Source organism: Capsicum annuum, unplaced genomic scaffold, assembly GCF_002878395.1.
Source record: "Capsicum annuum cultivar UCD-10X-F1 unplaced genomic scaffold, UCD10Xv1.1 ctg4205, whole genome shotgun sequence".
Taxonomy (NCBI): domain Eukaryota; kingdom Viridiplantae; phylum Streptophyta; class Magnoliopsida; order Solanales; family Solanaceae; genus Capsicum; species Capsicum annuum.
Genome location: NW_025849427.1, coordinates 217 through 23,072, shown reverse-complemented (window position 1 = coordinate 23,072; position 22,856 = coordinate 217). Strand labels below are relative to the sequence as shown.

At 33.2% G+C, this 22,856-nt stretch overlaps 1 protein-coding gene across 1 annotated transcript in view; it reads left to right on the top strand.

Moving 5' to 3' along the window:
* The window catches only part of LOC107849488 (protein FLOWERING LOCUS T-like), a gene marked incomplete at its 3' end in the record, with an annotated part of 45,235 nt that extends 24,474 nt beyond the window's left edge, over positions 1–20,761 (top strand). Inside the window, 1 exon segment of the mRNA XM_047403443.1 lies at positions 20,700–20,761. Coding sequence (XP_047259399.1) covers positions 20,700–20,761 — 62 coding nt within the window.
* Between the last annotated feature and the right edge of the window lie 2,095 nt (positions 20,762–22,856).

Genomic DNA, 22,856 nt, shown 5'->3' with positions numbered 1-22,856 from the left:
TAATATATGCCTCTTTGCACCCAAAAAAAAAAACTCAGGAGAGGATTGGGAATCTAGGGGGTTTGGGCCACAGGTGACAAAAGAGTTTTAAAATGAGGTGTAGGTGACACAAGTCTTAATTATTAAGTGGAGGTGACATTTACTTTATTATGTATTAATAAAGTTGGAGAAGTTTGACAATAACTCACAAGTTTTTAAATTTACACTTTGATCCCAATGTATACCTAAAATAACAGGAAATGAAGGGGAAAAAAGGTGTTTTTCTCTCTCTACTCATCCATTGTTGTTTTCTCTCTCTTAGCGATTTTTGTTGTTAATTATTTCTGTTTCTACTGCTTTATTCATCATCTTCTGCTTCATAATAATCATCATCTTCTACTTCATTATCATCTTCATCTTCTTCTTGTCGACCATTTGTTGTTGTTGTTGTTGGTACAACGCTACTACTGTGATTTGACCAATTTCTTAGGTCAAATTTTGTTTACTACATCACTTTTTTCACTTTGGCATTACTTCATAGGTGACTTTGGTAAGTAAAATTATGATTTTTATTCGTATTTGTCATCTGGGTACACTTCTATTTTTTCAACAATGGATAGAACCCCGATTATGAATTCAGCATAAGTGCCCACAATTTAAATAGATCAATCATCTGGTGCATCAGATGAGTAATCTGTTGCATCAGATGAGTAATCTGTTGCATCAGAAGATTTATCTGTTGCATCAAACTATTTATTTGTTGCATCAGAAATATTATGTGTTGTATCAAGATATTTATCTATTGCACCAGACTAATTATCTATTGCATCAGAATATTTATCTGTTGCACCAGACTAATTATCTGTTGCAATGAATGATTAATCTGTTTGAAACAACACAAATCAACCCCTGCCACAAACCCAACAGATAAATCTTGCTATTGCAACTGGATTCTAAATTATTCCTTTTTACGTCGAATAGTCGACATGTTTGTTGAGAAGATAATAAACAGAAATATGAATTAAAACATCAAAGATCAAATATAATTTATTTATTAAACAAATAAAAATACATATAATATACTAAAAGAAAAATAATAGTCTAATTATTATTATTATTAGCAGCAACATCATTGCCAGCCGGCCAAGCTTCAACCAGAAGTAGCAAGGCCCTCCTCAGCCTGCGTATCTCGCGGAGAATTCTTGATCTAACTCCTTCCAGTTCCCATTGCAGATCACGAACTTGATTTCAAAGTTTATTCACAGCGTCTTGCAGAAAAACAACGTCCCACACTCGCCAACCATAATCTTATCTTTTAGAGTGTAATATGAAAGACGAGATGCAATAAATAAATAGAGTGTATTTGAATGAACGATTGAGTAAGGACGGACCTATTTATAGAGGATTGAATTTGAATGAGAGGAAAAAAGGCGCGACTATTCACCTCCATACATTAATTACATTTTTGATTAAATTAAGAAAATAAATATTGTGATATAAGTCATAACTTTTCCAATTATTATTATTAATTAGTTCTTTCAAAGAACCGTTTTTATTGAGTTGTGGCAACATATTCTATATCTGTTGCATCAGATAACACATCTGTGACAACAAATATATTATCTGTTGCAACAAATATAAAATATGTTGCATCAGATAACATATCTGTTGCAACATATAATCTAACTATTCACCTCCATTTATTAATTACATTTTTTATTAATGTGAAAAGTAATGAATTAATTAAATTAAGAAATATTATGCTAAGTCATGACTTTTTAGATTATTATTATTAGTTAGTTCTTTCCAAGAACTGCTTTTATTGAGTTGTGACTCGATATAGGTTACATTAGATAAATCATCTGTTGCAACCATAGTGAACCTGTTGCATCAGATAATTTAATTGTTGCAATATATAATCTACTTTTTTAAAAAAAATAACTATATCATCATATCATTAATCCAAATTTGCTTACTTTTTTATTTTATAAATAAAAAAATACCTTTTCAAATTCCTTAATATAATAATAACCATTTTATTATATAATAAATAATTTAAAAAATAAATTCAAAAATAAAAATGGTGAAAAGTCACGATCAGTTATTAAAACTGTGGTTATAAATTGTGTTTATTATTTATTTACGAAACATTTTTCATATTGAATAATCGGAACGGAAAGTCAAGTCTTTTTCTTTTCACCCTCTCAATAACAACAATAGCCCTTTTTTATTAATAACCATCAAGTGCAATATATGATCGATCTGTCGTAGTATATTAACCTCTAACTTTTGACATAAATTGCTACTCAATCCCTACCACCAACCGTCGACATGTTGAGAACAAGGAATAAACAGAATGATTATTATTAAATACTAAATAAGAATCAAAAATTCAAAGTCGACAACAAAATGAAATGAATGTTCATAGATTTTTGAATCCCTTGGGTAGATTTGATATACAAAAGGAGGAAATAATCGCTAAAATAAAAAATATTACCTAATTATTATTACTACTATTAGTATTATTGTCAATCAGACATCTTTCATCCAGCAGCCTTGCTTTGAAGTCAGCCAAATCTCTCTGGAGTTCATCAAACTGCCTTTGAAGTTCACGCAAGGACTCGATATGAATATTCTTGTACAAATCTGGATCATCCATATTTGTAAGGAGGGACCTATTTATAAATTATTGTATCTCGGAAAGAAAAGAAAATTACTTTAAAATAAATCTAATAGATGGGTAATCTGTTGCAAACTATATTCTTTCTATTAGATAACTTACAACATACTGGCAATCTTTTTGCAACAGATGTATATATCTGTTTGATTTCTGCAACAGGTTGATCAACTGTCGTAATAGTTGTCTCCAATTGTTTGATAATATAAACAGATGTTTCATCTGTTGCAACAAGCTAGTCATCTGTTTATTCAATTTAAGCCATAGATGGGCTAGAAAGAATAAGGTGCGTGCAGATTGATCCACTATCATATGTGTGGGAGTTAAGTATGTATTACTGATAAGGTTACAGGGACAACACACACAAAGTACAATATTTTTGTGAATGCAGTTTTTAACCGTTTAGGCATTGATCATTCAAACAATATCTTGCATTGTACCGTTAAGTTTGATGGGTTTGAAATTGATAAGGCTGAGGACCTCATGAAGATAGTGCAGATACCTTGTTACAAATTACTAATGGTTAGTGCTCGTGTTTATACATGTCAAGTTTTGAGAAGGGATCAATATTTATCGTCACTGCAGAGAACCAATAGTGATTGGACTTAACTTTAAGTATGCATTGGACCCTTAGAGGGCCCTCTAAGCCTCGCACTGCATCAAACAAGAACGGAAAACCAATATAGTTATTGCCCTGGCCAAAATTTATATGGTTGGGTTGCTCGCTCGGGGTGATGATTATATGCCAGAAGGTGCGGTAGGAGAATACTTTCGAGGAAAAATGGCTGGTTGATGGAAGACTATATCATCTGAGAGCTAATTGAAGAAGAGACACAGGGTAGAAAGTAACTTCTAACGAATCTGGATGATGAAATTATCTTAACAGATACGAAATCTGAATCAAGTGCAAATATGAAAGTGTATCCGGTAATGTAATTTTGTCTGTTGTGTCTCTGAAATAGAAACAATGCAGATGGATACTTTTCTAGGGAGCTACATGGTCGAGATTATCACTTAGGTAAAAAATAAGAGAAAACCAACAGAGCAGCCTCACGGGTATCAAGGGTAGAAATGATGTTCAGCAAGTCTAGAAAACTTACGCCAACAACAACTGCAGTTAAAATAAGGAAACTAAGCGAAGGCGGAAATTTCTGAATTTGAAATTTTATCCTATCTTTTTGTTTGTATTTCCGATCAGGTCCACTACCGTTGACCTAATCGAAACCACAAACGAGATTGAAAGTCAAATAGAGTATAATTACTTCCTTAGCAATATGGATTAATTGATAGTGTTTTCTTGCCTTAGCATGCTTTCAACATTCCTTAGAGAAGATTGGATGCTTGCTGTAGTATGTGAATCTTGATAATTTTCAAGCTTGCCTCCACCTTGTTGATTCTGTATTCAAACTGGTCGTTACCGTCTTTGAAGTTGGTAAGGAGTTCCTCATCTCTTGTGAGCTCAATCAGGAACACTACCTTCAAAGTTATGACATTCTAGAAGCCCTTCAAAACACTTTCTTCAGAAGCCTTAAAGGATACATGGAGGGTCGCTGTGTTTGTTTTAGGTCAAAATGTGTTGATGCATGTTGAAGATGTGGTCCCAATAGTTGAACAACACACTTTTATCGAGCGTTGCTCCATGTATCTTGCTAAACCAATTTGATAAATTAGTAAGCATGGAGTTACGTAGCATGTGATTTAAATCGGCTCTACCAAGCCTATCAAACATTTCGTAACTCCGAGGTCATTATCTTATCAAAACAATATGCCCGAGCTAGTGCACAAATCAAAAAAGCCCAATCTGTCAGCTTTTCTGCTGATCACTCTTCTCCAATATATATGACAAGATATCTGCTATGCAAAAGTCTACACCATCGCCAGACATGCTTGCCTGGGAGAAATTTTTCAGAAGACATCAACAGATATCCTTCAGAAGAATTGCTCCCAGGCAAACATGTCTGGCGATGGTGTAGACTTTTGCATAGTAGATATCTTGTCATCTATATTGGAGGAGATCGATCAGCAGAAAGGCTGAGAGATTGAGCTCATTCGATTTGTGCACTAACTCGGTCATATTTTTTTAATAGAGTAATAAGCTTAGAGTTACGTAATGTTTGATAGGCTTGGTAGAGTCGATTTAGATCACACGCTACGTAACTCTATGCTTACTAATTTATCTAATTGGTTGAGCAAGATGTATGGAGAAACGCTCAATAAAAGTGTGTTGTTCAATTGTTGGGACCACATCTTCAACGTGTATCAACACATTTTGACCTAAAACAAACACAGAGACCCTCTATGTATTCTTTAAGGCGTCTGAAGAAAGTGTTCTGAAGGGCTTCTAGAATGCCACAACTTTGAAGGTAGTGTTCCTGATCGAGCTCACAAGAGACGAGGAACTCCTTACCAACTTAGAAGAGGGCAACTACTAGCTTGAATACAGAATCAACAAGCTGGAGGCAAGCTTAAAAATTATCGAGATTCACATACTACAGTAATCATCTGATCTTCTCCAAGGAATGTTGAAAGCATGTCAAGGCAAGAAAACACAACCAATTATAACCATATTGCTAATGAAGCAATGATACTCTATTTGCCTTTCAATCTCGTTTGTGTTCCGATCAGGTCAACGACAGTGGACCTAATCGGAAATACAAACAAGAAAGCATGGGATAAAGTTTAAAATTCAAAAATCTGTCGCCTTCGCTTAGATTCCTTATTTTAACTGTAGTTGTTGTTGGCATAAGTTTTCTAGACTTGTTGTACATTATTTCAACCCTCGATGCCCGTGAGGCTTCTTTGTTGGTCTTCTCCTATTTTCTATCTAGGTGATAACCTGACCACGCAGCTCCCTAGCAAAGTGTTCAAATGCATTGTTTTTCTTTCAGAGACACGACAGATGAAATTACATTACCGGACACACTTTCATATTTGTACTTGATTCAGATCTCGCATCTGTTAAGATAATTTCACCAGCCAGATTCGTTAGAAGTTACTTTCTACCCTATGTCTCTTCTTCAATTAGCTCTTAGATGATATAGTCTTCCATCAACCACTTATTTTCCTTCGAAAGCATTCTCCTACTGCACATTCTGGCATAAAATCATCATCTCGAGCGAGCAACCCAGCCATATAAATTTTGGCCAGGAAAATAAATATATTAGTTTTTCGTTCTTGTTAGATGCAGTGCTAAGCTTCGAAGGCCCTCTAAGGGTCCAATGCACCCTAAAAGTTAGTCCAATCGCTATTGAATCTCTTTACAATGACACAAAAACTAGATCCCTTCACAATGCTTGACAAATAAACATGAGCAACAGCCAACATTAAATCTTAATCGACTATCAAAACCATATTCATGGTCCCTCAGCCTTATCAGTTTGGACCTACCAAACTTAACTGTAAAATTGCAGACATCTTGTTTGAATGATCTATGACTAATCAGTAAAAATATCATTCACAAAATCAGTGCACTCTGTCTATGTTTCCACGATAACATTATCAGTAATACATACCTCCCACATATGAAGTGGTTCCATCTATAAGCAGTTTATTCCTCCGATCCAATCTTTACTGCAGCCTCTTGCGATAGTCTGTCAAAAGTTGATCAACTGTCAGTTCCTTATATCTACAAAGAAGAGGAAAAAAATTGATGTCACAAAAAGAACATTGTCCATCTGTTGCATCAGATGTGGATTCTGTTGCAACAGATGTGGAGTCTATTGCAACAGATATGGAGTCTGATGGATACATCAAACCAGCCTTTCTGATGGTTTTATTTGTTCCAACAGTTTGTCCATCTGTTGCAACATCAACAACAGTATAAACATCAACAAAAAAGAAACAACAACATTTGTTCCAACAACATCATCAACAACAAAGAAGCAACATCCTTTGTGCCAGAACCATCAACAATACCACACCATAAGTTCCAACAACGCCAATCCCACCAACAACATCAATAACTGCATCAACAATAATGAAACAAACAAAATACATACAAAACAAAAATGATTTTGCCAACAAGGCTTTTAAACTTCTCCCAACAGATGACTTTTTTCTCATATTATAATAAAAATTCTCGAATTATTTATTCAACACTTACAAGTTCCTTAAAAAAAATTTAATAAATATAATATGGGTAAATAGTAATTAAATAAAAAAAATAGATGTAAATAACTTGCAAAGAAGAAGACGAGAATGAAAGAGCAATAATGAACCATACCTTAATATGAAAAAAGGGATCAAAATAGAAATTAAAGTCAAGGAAAGATATGGATGGGTTTAGATCCGAAAAGATCTTTATTAGAAGAGAAAAGAAAAGAGAGAAAAAAGGTTGTGACCCTAAAGAGGAGAGAGAAAAAGATGAGAGTTGAATAAAATAAACTGCAGCTGAAGGAAGAGATGAGATAATTTCTATAGATGTATTGTGTACGTAGACGTGGTGGTTTTCAATATTAATCAATTAATATTCATTAATTTCATTAATAATTTGAGGGGCACAAGGAAGACTAAGACTACTGATATTGAAAAGACAAGACAAGACTGCTCAATGAACTCACTTTTGCGATATCTAAGAAATATTTTTTTACTACCTTTAGTAGTAAGTACTACTACTTGACATTATCTACTCGAACTAGAAGCTTCTTGCTTTAAAATTAAAAGAGAAAAAGGATTTTTAAATAGATATGTCATCTATTGCAACATATATAAATATCTATTCAGAAATTTGAACAGTTCAGTCATATATCTATTTAAAAATCCCAACATCTTAGTCATCTGTGACAACAGATGAAAATGTTCATTTGATAATTAATAAAATCAGACATGTCATCTATTATAATAGATATAAATATCTCTTTAAAAATTTAAAACAGCTCAGTCATCTTTCATAATAGATGCAACTATCTATTTGATAATTAAATTAAATATATCATCTGTTGCAACATATATGTACCTGTTTGAAAATTTTCAACAGCTTAGTCGTTTGTTACAACAGATTTTATTGCAATTGATTTAGGTGGAACTAAGGATGAATTAATGAGCTTGTAGGGTTAACTACAAATTCAATCAAGTCTTTACAATTGTATGACATTGGTATTGCGTTCATCCCGACCTGAGTCGTCGATCGATCACTCCGAGTTGAAGTGAGTTCTCATCAACTCAATATTAGGATAGTGATAGTACCTAAGTTGATTTAGGTGGAACTAAGGATGAATGAATGATCTCGCAGGGTCAACTACAAATCCAATCGAGTCTTTATAATTGCATAGTATTGGTATTGCGTTGATACTGACTCGAGTCGTCGATCGATCACTCTGAGTTGAAATGAGTTCTTATCAACACAATGTTAGTATAGTGATAGTACCTAAGTTAATTTAGGTGGAACTAGGAATGAATGAATGAACTCGCAGGGTCAACTACAAATCCAATAGAGTCTTTGCAATTACATGGCATTGGTATTGCATTCATCTCGACCCGAGTTGTTGATCGATCACTCTGAGTTGAAATAATTTCTCATCAACTCAATGTTAGGATAGTGATAGTACCTAAGTTGATTTAGGTAGAACTAGGGATGAATAAATAAGATCCCAGAGTCAACTACAAATCCAATTGAGTCTTTGCAATTGTATGGTGCTGGTATTGCGTTCATCCCGACCTGAGTCATCGATCAATCACTCTGAGTTGAAATGAGTTCTCATCAACTAAATGTTAGGATAGTGATAGTACCTAAATTTATGTAGGTGGAACTAGGGATGAATGAATGAGCTTGTAGGGTCAACTACAAATCCAATTGAGTCTTTGCAATTGCATGGCGTTGGTATTGCGTTCATCCTGACCTGAGTCTTTGATCGATCACTCTGATTTTAAATGTGTTCTCATCAACTCAATGTTTTAAAAACTATATCTTTTAAAATTTTTAAAATTAATTAAGATCAATTTGGACCAAATTAGCAATTTCAAAACTTGTCATTCTTTTCCAAAATTACAAATCAACCCATACAAATCATCCATTTGCGCGAAAAATTTTCAATTCAAATCTTAAGTTCTCGCTCTTCTCTCTCTATCTCTCTCGAGGTGTCCTCTCCCTCTCAACAATAGAAATAACAACTACTCAACATATTGTTCAACCCTTCAAAACAGGTCAATTTTCTTCCCATTTACGACTACATATAGTTATTTTTCGACTTCATTACCACTTGTATCCGTTGTTTTCTCTATCTTCGCATGTAACAAAGTTCGACAAGAGTTCTATATTTGTTCTTCATTCTAAAAATAGGGCTTTTTAGTTAATGATAAAAAATAAGACTTTTAATTGTATTATCTTTGAGAATAGGTTAACAATTTTGAGTTTTGATGCTAAAAAAGTAGGAAGCACCCGAGAAAACCTTCGTTTTCCTCTCAGTATTTTTTTGACTTTCGTGGTATTGTTGGATGGTGTTTGTGGTGTTGTTGGTGGATGTTTTTGGTATTGTTGGTATTTGTGTTTTTTGGTGGTGGTATCGGTGGTCTTGGTATTGGTATTGGTGGCATTGGCAGTGGTCTTGGTAGCATTGGTGGTGGCATTGGTTTTGGTGGTGGTGGTCCATCTGTTGCAACAGGTGGAAGATCTGTTGGGAGCTATTAAATAGGTCTTCAAACAGATTCCCCATCTGTTCCAACTGATGGGTTATCTGTTGGAGTATTTTTTTGTAATGTGACATAGAATAATTTATTGAAATTTCTCCACCTGTTGCAATAGGTGGAATATCTGTGGAGAGATATTAAATAGATCTTCAAACAGATTTGGGTTCCCCATCTGTTCTAACTGATGGGTTGTCCGTTAGAATTTTTTTTTGGTTATGTGGTAAGAATAATTTATTAAAATTTGTCTCACCTTTTTTAAAAAAATTATGCAGACATCAAATGCACTGTATTTTTATTTTTCTTTTGTTTGTAGTTAAAAGATGTCTCCCAAAAGGAAAAAAATAGAAAGTGGAGAAAGTGGATCAAATTCCGATCACCAAACAAAAAAGGTTAGAGTACAGATAGATTCAGAGGAAATTCTAGAACAATCTCAGTCAGGAAAAAATGAAGCCGAGGAAAGTTATAACTCCTCCTCACCAATGGGGCGTGAAAGAATATCGAAATTCCAACATGGTTCTGTCAAAACCATTAGTATTGACAAGTTTTGAGTTGCGATGCTGATGAATAACCCTAATGCAGTATTTGGTGATCTTGTACTTAAATGTCAGTTGCGGAACCTTTTGACGAACTTAGGAGTATTATGAAGAAGGAAAACATATATGGACTTTTTAAGAAGAGTTGTTTTGCACACTTTCTTGAGTTGTCTGGGCCCCGCCCTCTCCATTTACCAATGATCATGGTATATGGCCTTTTCAAGTGCAAGATCATATATGCGGGGGATAATGGAGGTCCGAAGGAGGGCAAAAATAAGATGGATGAAGTCTGGATCTACTACTGTGGCATGCCGATTTATTTTGGATTGAAAGAGTTTGTCATTGTTACGGGCTTGAGATGCGATCGTCCAAAAGAACCTGCCATCAAGAAAATACCCCACAAAGGGTCCAACAAATGCAAGGTAAAAAAAGATGGGTTGTTGGGCATTGTTGGACCTAGCTACAAAGTGAAGGATTTGATAACGGATCTCAAGAATAAAGACATACCAAAGCACTACAGGAAGAAATTGTTCTTAGTTTGGTTTTTCCATTCCATTTTATTGGCAAGAGACATCAAGAAAGTCATAGAACATGATTTTTAGGCGCTTGCTGGTGATTTTGGAAAATTCAACGATTATCCCTGGGGCTACGACAGCTACTACTTGACTATCAAATATTTACTAAAAGAGCTAAATCCAAAGACGACCACATTATATGGCTTTCCTTGGGCTTTTATGGTAAAATTGATCACTATTTTTACTCATTCATTAATTTATATTGAATATACTTGTGAATTTTTTTCTTGCTTCCTATTTATAATTTTTAGGCTTGAGCATGTGAAGTCATTACTCCCCTCCGAAAGCATTTCACAGATTACCTGGATAAGGTTTCTTATCCAAGGATCCTTAGGTAGTTGGCGGTAGTAGACAGCAGCAAAAAAAATATTAATGAGGTTGATCTCTTTAACCCTTCGGATGATGCAGTACGTCTTCTTTCAACTAAAATAATTTGCCTCAAAGAAAGATATTGAAACAGATGTTCCATCTGTTGTAACAGATTACCCGTCAACTATAATTGGTGTAACAGATGGGTAATTTGTTGCAACAGACGATCCATATTTTGCAACAGATTAACCATATATTGCTCTGTTCTCTGAACCTACTTAACAAATTACCCATCTACTATAAATTATGCAACAGATGGGTATTCTGATGCAACATATTATCAATCTATTTTAATAGACAGATCAGCTGTTGCGGTAGCTAGATCGTCTGTTGCATAAGTTAGCTGTGTTAACATAAACTGAGCCTCATGCAACCCAACTGACTGTAAATTATTATTATATGATTTAAATTCCTCCTGTCATTTTTATAGGTTGTGCATCCTTGGATCGTGCCGACTATTGATGAGCTGGGGATGACTTTTGTTCTTACTCCGGGTCTTGTTGATACAAAAGAAGACCCAATGGTGGAGTTAATAAAGAAGGAATTGGATGGAGAAACATCCATAAGAATAGTAGTTAGGCAAGGTCAGTCTAATGTTGAAGCTCTTCACGACCTAACTCAAACTGTAACAGATCTGGGTGCTTCTTCTGGGGGTGTTGGTGGTGGAGTTGTTTGTGATGGTGGCAGCCATCCTGCTTCTGCTTCTTCTGCCAGTCGTGATTATGAGCATATTGGTGCTCAGCAAAAAATAAATATGTTTGAAAACACCCCTTGTACAGGTCCTCCCTCTCACCCCTACACCGGTCCCTCCCACCTTTACAGTGGTCCCTCTCACCCCTCCTTACCCTCATATTCTCATTACAAATGCAAAGTGTGCAAGGACAGAAAGGATAAACTCTTTGACAAGCTAGAGGCTATTGTTGAAGATGCTGAGGAGTTGAAATCCAGGAGGGGTGTCATACCATCCAATAGTGGAATTTAGGAGAAAGAGAAGAAAAATTAGACAAATTCTATCTGTTCTGAAATCAGCGAAAATTATAACTCCCCTCGCTCCAATAGTTGTTAAAGTTCAGGGGTTGCCGAAGAACGTGGACATATTCGCGGCGCTTGGCAAGGAGAAGAAGAAGGAACTGGAAGAATTCATCAAGATGAAGGTTCAAAAAGAATACACCATGCATTCATTTGCAGCCAAAGACCTCTCGAATATGACAAATATGTGCGTGTGGTATGAGGACAAGGTAAGTTTACTTTTGCTAACCTATCCTTCTAATCTACTCCGTGAAGAAAAATATATGCAGAAGATGTGTAATCTGTTGCTAAAACTTGGTATTCTGTTGCAACATAATACACATCTGTTGCATAAGTTGCGTTGGCTGGGTAATTTATGAACTGATTCAGAGAACCCTCTGCATCAGATTCTTTCGACTGTGTTTTTATTCTTTACAATTACTACCTATTTAAAAATTGTATTCTTATACCACAGTATGTTGATGAAATTCTCTGTCTCATGAGAGGCAGGCAATTAGCGTACCCGAATACTTATGATTCCGTCGATAGGATAATGGACCTCAAATTCTATAACAATTTCAAGGATAGGTATGCTAAACTCTGTAAGATAGCTGATTGCGGTGGCCCAAAATTTGATCAGTTAGTTTCTACGTTCCAATGGGATGAAGAAGCGATTAAATATATTAGAGGAAAGATGCCATATCCACACGATAAGAGCTGTACCAAGGCAAAGAGAATCCTTGCAGTTATGAACATGGATGTCACCCATTTTCTCACTGTTGAGATACTACTATACGAGGGAAAGATTAAGGTTTATGACTGCAACTTACCTGTGTTCAGCGAGAAGATATTTTTAACCCACATGTAGCCACTCTTGAAGTTGTTGCCCAAGTTGTTGACGCAGAGTAAGCTGATGGATCATTTGCTAGCTGAAGTATTGGCGAAGGAATCATGGGTTTTTGAATGTTGAAATAATAACATCCAGCTCCCAAAAAATACAACCGGTGCAGCGTATGGGCCGTACTCACTTGCATACATCGAGTGTTTACTGATCGGCACACAAATGACCGGTGTATGCGACACCATTGTGGGAAATATGCAATGGGTCTGGGCATATGGGGTACTAAGTAAATGGTTGGAGCCCATGTGTAAAAAAGAACATATTACAAAGACGGAGACGAATGCGATAACAAATTTTCATTTCAAGCCAATTCACTATACATATAGAGGCAATAATTTTTATGTCTGGCAAAGTTGAATTTTTATAATGCAATAGATTTTATATCTGTCGTAATAGATATAATACCTGTTGTGATAGATTGATTATCTGTTGGAATAGGTTGGTCCTCTGTTGTGTGATGCAGATGTTCCCGTCTGTCTGTCGCAACAGATTTACGATCTGTTGCAACATATAACTTATTTGTTGCAACTGATCGGTAATTTGTTGGAGAAAATCAAACAAGTAGGAAGACTTGTTATATAATTTCCAGTAGATGACCTATGTGTTGCATCTCATGTTGCAACATATGTCTAAATCTGTCTGATAAGATGTGTCATCTGTTGCAGCAGATGTATTATCTGCTATGATAATTGAATCTACTACTCTATTTCAATTAACATGTTCAAAACTCAAAATTAATTATATTCATAGATAGAATAAAATAAATTGAAGCCTTCAAAAATTACATGAAATAACTTAACAAATAAATGAAATGTAAAAAAAATTATTATGAGTACAAACGATCTACTCTACAAATAAATCAACAAGTTAAACCAAGGAGGATAGGTTATTACATTGATGGACTCAAGCTATAAAGATCTAATCAATATGGACAAGTTTTTCTTCATCCAGTGCTATGGAATTCGATTTTGGTCGTCGTGGATCTTTAACGTCGATTGCGTACGGCTTCTGAGCTTTCACTTCTCCATATTTCCATAAAAGAGCAGCATATCTTTTGCGGAGTAATCCGGCATCATGTCCGTCATTTGGTAATTGTAATTTATTGCTCAAATACTCGGCATAGGCGGCAACAAAAGGACTGCAATTCCTGCGTTATAAAAAAATAGATAATCCATATCTTGCAGTTCATGCAAGCGTTGTGAAATTTTGAAATGAAACTAAATCATGACACTTAAACTTACAGGATACCAATGGTTTGTTGAGAAATTCCGTCAACATATTGTACATCAAATGGATTAGCCATTTTATCCCAGTATGCTTCAATCGTCGACCAATCAGTACGAATCTTTTGATCTAAAAAACCACTCATATCAAGATAAGTAGGCAATATTTTGGCCAGATTTTGTATCTCAGACGACGGCCCAAAACATCTTCTTCGCGACATCGAGTCATAAACTTGGATGCGCCTCTCTTTTAGAACGACGACAGCCAACACCCAATGGAATTCATCACCACAATTGATTGGGATATATACTTCATCGACCAAATGTCAAAGTAAGACAACCCGAATGCTAAAACCTTTGATGATGTTGATTAAGCACTCATTCCTCGTTTCGAAAAACTTCTGGCTGCTGTTGACAATACCTATCGTAGGCATTATTGATGTAAACTTTGTACAAACAATTGCCTATTGTGTATCTGTATTGTTCTTGTGTTTGCAACTTGGCCTTCTTTCAGAGGTAGTAAAAAATGACATCAATGTGTTGCACATATTATCAAATATTTCGAATAACGTGATGAAAAAATCAATACGCAGATGCAATTAAATAAAGTATTAATTAATAGTAATATGTATGACCTTTAAACCTCATCATTCCAGCAAGTTTAGGGCTGTGACATCAAATAGAACTAATTTTTTGTTTCGGGATATGCAATAATAAAGTCGAACATATCAAATCGATTTGTTCACTTTGTAGCGCTCGTCATTTTTTCTACATGATGATTAATATGTGTTAATGTCAGGTTCTTACAACAAGAATTGTATAAACCAATATCCATAAAATTAATTTATGTACCTACCGGTATGATGCTTTAACAGCCCATCGACAATCCATTCAGAATAGCCGTTGATCAACTGTGTTAGTTTTTTTGGAGCCTCATCCGAGATGTTGAACCCTTCAAATGGGTAAATCTTCCGTCCTCCCAAAATGACAAGCTCTACTTTTTCTTCATCTTTGGAAGTAGTTGATGGATTATCAATTGTCATATTATGCTCTTCGGCAGTAGCTGTGACATCCACCTGGAAAGCCAGAATTGTCAATGCTAAGTAAAGATATACAAAAAATTTTCCATCTATTGCAACAGATGAGTCTTATGTTGCATCAGATGGATTATCTGTCGGGATAAATTTGAACAGGTAAATTAGAGTAGTACAATAATTTCGAACAGATGACTCATCTGTTGCAACATAAGACTCATCTGTTGAAACAGATAACGAATCTGATGCAACAGGTTAGACAATAGTTGCAACAGATGTATACATCTGTTTGATAATTTTTAGTAGATGTATCATATGTTGAAACAGATATGTGCTTGTTTGTTTTTTGGAACAGATGATGTACATTCACCTTCTTCAGCTCATGCTGCTCTTCTGTGGCTCTTGCACATGAACATCAGTGCAAAACAAAGGCAGAGGCATTGCAATCTTACTTTTTTTAATAATTGATGATGCCTTGGAAGTGTCTTTCCTTCTCCTCTTAGCCGCCTTGATCTCTAGTGGAGTGTCTGGATATGAAATCCTCTTTGATGGAATGATAATCCTCTTAGATGTCATTTCCCTTATAGAAGCAGTTAGTGCATTAATACCATTAATCACTCCATCGTGTTTCTCCTTGCAGTCTTGACATTTGCATGAAGAACATTCGCTAGATGCGGCAAAATCTGGAGAAAAATCTGTACAACCATTATGATCATAATCATAATGGCTTGTTGTTTCAAAAACTGTAAGAGGAGCATCATTAGCCCTACCCTTCAAAATTATTTTTCTTGTGATGGTTGTTGCTCCAAACAATTCTATTTTTATTCCATCAATGACCTTAGTGTCCGATAAAGTTTGCACAGACCGTAAAGTAAAAAAAAATGGCATCTTCAACTCTCCGTTGGTCGGAACAAGCCACGGATGGACAATCTAAAATAAATTAGTACATATATTAAGAATGATGATGAAATCATTTAATCATTAATTAAAACAAAAACTTGATTAGAATTGGACTTACTGCTTCCTTGGGGGGATTGAAAAGATCAAGAAATTTTACATTTTTATCGATTTTGGCCGACAACCATCTCAGAATTCTTGGATAGGAAACTTCTTCCTGGTAGTTCACTTGTTGTCTCAAATAAAGAATGGCTTCAAATGCCCAAGCTAATAACATAACGCCAATAAATCAAAGGCATTATTTTATAAAAAAATGATGAATCATATCATGATAAAGGAAATATTTACCATGAAGGCCCATGGAAAATCATATAAGTTGACTGTTTGGCGTTAACGGAGTCAACAAATATTCGACAGTCATTTTGAAGCTTTCATAACCGCAAGGATAGCTGTTAAATGCCCTAAGATCCTCGGAGAGATTTATTAAACCGAGGCTTATGTTGTTGTTAACATCTCTCGTCCAAAGAACATTATGTACAAACCAAACCAAGCACAATGATTGCTTGCGCTTCTTTGAAAGTCCTTTACCTTTCAACGCTTCAATTAGATTTTTATTTTTGAAGCTTGGACCAAAAATAGACACTAGGTCATCACGATCACTCGACTTTCCGTTTCTTTTTTTGGGTGTGCGGGGTGCTTTTTTTTAGGTCAGAGTAGGTATAACTTGAGAAGGAGAAAGAGGATAACATTTTAGTCCGGTAACTATGACAAACTCCTCCCAACCAAAACAAACAGGCATACCACAGTAATTTATCCATACCTCATCCATCTTATCTTTGTTTTCATACATAAACCTGCACTTGAGAAGATCATATACTATTTTCATCTGAAAACGAGCATTGTTGTCCTCCGACAAATCAAGATATTACCCAAAGCAGCTTTCTCTGAAATAAGAATCCAAATTTTGTTCTTGAAGTATTTTTCTGAAGGCGTCGAAAGATTTCTCCATGATTGACTTAACCACGAGATCACCCGTTAAATCTGTGGCATCATCGTACTGCATTCTCACAGGATAACGATCAATGCTGAAGGTTTTGACCGACTCTTCGACGGAAGGGCTATTAGCATTTCGATCATCTCTTTTGAAATATTCCTCCACCCCATGTTCATTATCTTCTGCTCCTGATTGAAATAACGTTTGTAAAGCAAGCTCATAGAGTGGTGGATGTAGCTGAGCTGCTGCACTTGTTCCTTTACTTGGACTTGATTCAATTTCTTTTCTTTTGGAAGCCATGTTATCTTAAATTAACAGGAACATAACATAGATTATAATTGATTAATGCATAGCAGTAATATAACAGTTCTAACAGACAACTAATCTGTTGTACCAGGTATGTTATCTGTTGCAACATATAACCAACCTGTTGCAATGGATGAGTAATCCGTGAGAATCATAAAAACAGCACTATCTGTTGCACCTGGTATTTTATCTGATGCAACACATAACTGACCCGTTGTAACGGATGAGTAATCCATTAGAAACCATAAAAACAGATCATTAATTTGTTGCACCAGGTATTTTATCTGTTGCAACATATAACCGACCTATTGCAACGGATGAGTAAACCATTGGAAAGAATAAAAATGGATCACTAATCTGTTGCACCAGGTATGTTATCTGTTACAACAGATAACCGACCTATTGCAACAAATGAGTAAATCGTTGGAAAGAATAAAAACAGTCCTAATCTATTGTAAAATGAAGAGTAAACCTTTGGAAAGAATAAAAATAAATCGCTAATCAGTTATCTGTTGGATCAATATTGTTTAGATTTCTTCCAAACAGAAGAGTCGTCTGTAGCAACAGATAAATGATCTGTTAGATTGTTCACCTGTTGCATGAGATTTTCATAGTTGCATCAGATTTTTAATATGTTGCATCAGATTTTCATCTGTTGCATCATATGTTTCATCTATTACATTAGATATTTCAACTGTTGCAATACCATTTCTATCAAGACAAATAACAAATTAACCCAGCAACACCAACATATCACACACACACACACACTAGGAACATCAACTGTGATAAAAAATCACCAATAAATTTGAACCAACAGTACGACAACGAGAAGAAGAAATGTCAAAAATTAGGGTTTTATTCAATTCACATTTCAATACCAGAAGAGTAGTTGGCTCAAGTTCCTCTGCTTCTTCATAATTTTTTATCTGTGAAAAAGAAAATGGGAGGACGAAGAACTTGAAGTTGTTGTCGCCAGAGAAGTATTCACGTTGATTGACGGTTGCAAGTCGAAAAGGAACTCGCCCGACCATTTGTCGTCGTAGGTTGAAGGGAGAAATTTTGCAGAACTGTTGGTTGGGAGATAGTTGAGAGAAGCTGGAGAGAGTGAGTGGTTGATTTGGATTAAAGAGGGGTGTGGGTTAGGTTGATTTGTATTTTTGAAAAGATTAGAAAGTTTTGAAAATATAAATCAAGTCCACAATTAACTTAATCAAGTTTCCTAATGATGTTCGACCCTATCTGTTGGTCAATGTCACCAATCCTTCATTCAAGACTTAAAAGACAACTTTCCTTCAATTTTCTCGAAAATCTAGCCCACCTCTCCAATTTTTTTGCAATATATGAAATGAAAAAGAAGGGAATATAATATAACCTAAAATCCCCACCAATAACATAGTAGTTTTACAAAAGAAGAAAGAATTTTTTCTAATTAGACAAAAATAATAAAGTATTTAAGGGTGTCTGCCCATGATTTTTTTAATTTTTTTTTTCGGAATTGAACATCAAAAAACATGTTTAGCCATAAAATTTTTCAAAATTTTGAAACAAAATTTTCAGAAATTTGAAAAACACCAAAAAATTATTTTCACTGCAAATTACTCATAAAACATCAAAATAAAAAAATTAAATTTATATTAATAGCCAAATACACCTCCAATTTATAAATATTATTTTTCATTAAAAACAAAAACTTTTTTTCAAGTACTCATAACTTTTTTTCAGGTACTCATATAATTTTCATGGTTACCCCCCTCCTAAGATTCTTGGGACATGGATATCACCAATAAAGGTAAAAGGACTAAATACCAATAACACAATATGAAGTATCAAAACTTCTAGTACAAATAGCCATAGCTAGCTGGCTAGTTCACTAGTGAACATTGTGAATTGTGAAGTTTAATTAATAATAGCATATACTATATTGCTCTTTGTTTTTATATCCATCTTAATGTCAACAAGAGGAAGAGACACTTTAGAACTTGGTGGAGTGATAAGTAATGTGTTGGATCCATTCACAAGGTCAATTAGCCTAAGTGTTGTTTACAACAATAGGGAAGTTATCAATGGTACTAATTTGATGCCTTTCCAAATTACAAATCAACCTAGAGTTGAGATCGGAGGGAATGATCTTTTCACTTTTTACACTTTGGTAAACCTCAAAATATACTCTCCATCATCTTATTTTTGTCTGTCTGATTAATCTGAATTTGTGTTGAATATAATATATGTAATGTGCTATGTATTAAGAAGTTCTACATTTTAAACTACAGACCGCGGATTTGATTAGGGACGAATGGAATTAAGTTAAACATTGGACTTGTGTATAGATTATAATGGTCTATAGATTCGATTGAGTTGTGTATAATATATAAGGAATAAGCTTATTAAAGGAATATAAGCGGGATAAACAACGGTCTTACTTTGATCACAGGAAATAAATAAGATTCATTAACTATTGACAGGTGATCGATGAACTTCTCTATAAATACATAACACTAGCCCTTTCACTAGTTACTGGTCATAAGAATAGCCCTAGCATAACTTGTTTCCTTGAATATGTTAAAAAAAAAAAGATTATATATTACTAATTTACTCTAATCACTGAGAGAATGTGGCAGTGATTAGTGGTGGTGAAAATTGGTCTCATGCTTAATCATCACTATCAAGTGAATTATGTAGTACCTAACATTATGTTTGTTTGATTTCAACTCGTTATGATAAGTAAGATTCATTTACTATTGACATGTGCTTGATGAACTTCTCTATAAATACATAGACATCGGCCCTCAACTTACTCTAGTCATCGAGAGAATGTGATAATGATTAGTTGTAGTGAAAATTGATCTCAAACTTAATCATCGCTACCAAGTGAATCACGTAGTACCTAACATTATGTTTGTTTGACTTCAACTCGTTATGATAAGTAAGATTTATTAACAATTGACACATGATCGATGAACTTCTCTATAAATATGTAGACACCGGCCACTAGTTATTGGTCATAAGAATAGCCCTAACATAATTTGTTTCCTAGAATACGTTTTAAAAAAAAAAGTATTATATATTATTAAATTACTCTAACCATTGAGGGAATGTGGTAACTGGTAACGATTAGTTGTTGAGAAAATTGGTTCAAGTTTAATCATCGCCACCAAGTGAATCATGTAGTACCTAACATTTTGTTTGATTTCAACTCGTTATGATAAATAAGATTCATTAACTATTGACATGTGATCGATGAACTTCTCTATAAATATATAAACACCGTCCTTTCACTAGTTATTGGTCATAAGAATAGCCCCAGCATAATTTGTTTCCTTGAATATGTTAAACAAAAAGGACTGTATATTATTAATTTAGTCTCGTCACCGTGAAAATGTGGCAACAATTAGTTATGAAACTTGGTCTCAGGTTTAATCATCACAACCAAGTGAATCATGTAGTACCTAACATTATGTTTGTTTGATTTCAACTCGTTATAATAAACATGTGTCCTGGTTTTATCATTTTATGTTATTTTTCTTAATCTAAAATACTCTTCAAAACTTTTGATGTTTCTATTTTTCCATTATGAAGATTATGGTGGATCCTGATGCTCCAAGTCCGAGCAACCCAAATTTGAGGGAGTACCTACATTGGTAGTCCAATAAATTTTAATGTATTTTAATTAGTTGATAAAATAATTTTTTAATATATATTATTCGTATATATAATTTAAATCCTTTTCAAAATATTAGGTTGGTCACTGACATCCCAGCAACCACACTTGGAGTTTATGATAACTCATGATTATTAAGAACCAAACTCAAATTTTGTTAAGGCCAAACTCATCGATAGACATTCAAACTTGTTGCGAAAATTCACTTAAACCCCTAAATTAAGGCATGTTCCTATTAGACCCTAAACCCCCAAATTTTGTTCCAATTGTACTTTTTTTTGCCTTTGTGGCACTGCATGGGAGGCGCGCGAAGAACATTTTTTTTTACTAATTTACGATAAAAAGTTACTAAGTGGCATTGAGGGCCCCAAAATTTTTTTAATAACAAATTTTCTTTTTTTTTTTAAACAGTAAAGGCCCCAAAAAGCATTAGAAGGCCCCAATTTATTTATTTTAAATAAAACTGAATTTAAAAAAAATTGTTTTTTATTTACATCTTTTAAAAAATTTTATAATTTCTTTTAATAATTTTTTTTTTATAAATAATTTTATAATTATTTTTTCATAATTTGGATCCTCAATGCCATTTTTTTTTATTTTAAAAAGTTTTATAATTTTTTTTAATTATTATTTTATTTTTTTTAAATAATTTTTAAATAATTTATTTCATTTTTTAAAAAAAATTATAATTTTTTAAAATAATCAATTTTTTATTTTATTTTTTGTATGATTTTATAATTATTTTTTCATAATTTATATCCTCAATGCCATTTTTAATTTTCATATTTAAAAATTTTTATAATTTTTTTAATAACTATTTTTAAAAAAAATAATTTTTTAATAATTTAATTCATTTTTAAAAAAAATTATAATTTTTTTAAAATAATCAGTTTTTAATTTTTATTTTTAAAATAATTTTATAATTATTTTTTCATAAGTTGGATCCTCAATGCCATTTATTATTTTCATTTTAAAAAGTTATATAATTTTTTTAATAATTAATTTTTTTTAAAATAACTTTTTAATAATTTATTTCATTTTTAAAAAAAAAATTATATTTTTTTTAAATAATCAGATTTTTATTTTTGTTTTTCAAATAATTTTGTAATTATTTTTCATAATTTAGATCCTCAATTCCATTTTTTATTTTAATTTTAAAAAGTTTTATAATTTTTTTAATAATTAATTTTTTATTTTTTAAATAATTTTTTAATAATTTATTTTATTTTTTAAATAATTTTATAATTTTTTTTAAATAATCAGTTTTTTATTTTTATTTTTTAAATATTTTTATAAAAAAAATCATAATTTATATCTTCAATGCCATTTTTTATTTTTATTTTTTTAAAAATTTTATAATTTTTTTTAATAATTAATTTTTTTAAAAAATAATTTTTTAATAATTTATTTCATTTTTATAATTTTTTATAATTTTTTAAAAATAATCAGTTTTATTTTTATTTTTTAAATAATTTTAGAATTATTTTTTAATAATTTCCTCAATGCCATTTTAATATACTTTTTTTAAAAAAAAATTATAATTAATTTTTAATAATTATTGGACCTACAATGCCACGTGTCAGCTTCTTATTAGCTCGTTTTGCCATGTCATCGCGTGTGTGCAACACACACTTTGACCTTTTTGCTGATAGGGGAAAAAATGCCCAATTGAAACTAAATTGGGGGAGGGGGGGGGGGGGGTAGGGGTTTAATAGGTACAAGCCTTATTTTAGGGGCCTAAGTGAATTTTAGGGATAAGTTTGAGGGGCAATCGATGGGTTTGGCCATTTGTTAAATTGTTACTTTTGATTATCAACAATAACAATCATGCCTCAATCAAATAAGCTAAGGTCGACTATCTAATTCTTTATATTTTTTTAAAATAAATATTTATGTTAGGATTTTTCGACCCTACTTGCGAAATATTTGGTTGGTTAATTTCATTTAACTTTATTCATTCTTAATGTTTGGAATTTATACCTCTCCCACCTTTTTGTATGGAATATATAAAAATTCTTAAAATCAACAACCAAAATAAAGTAGTCATCATTGACAAAAAATTTAAAATGTTAAAT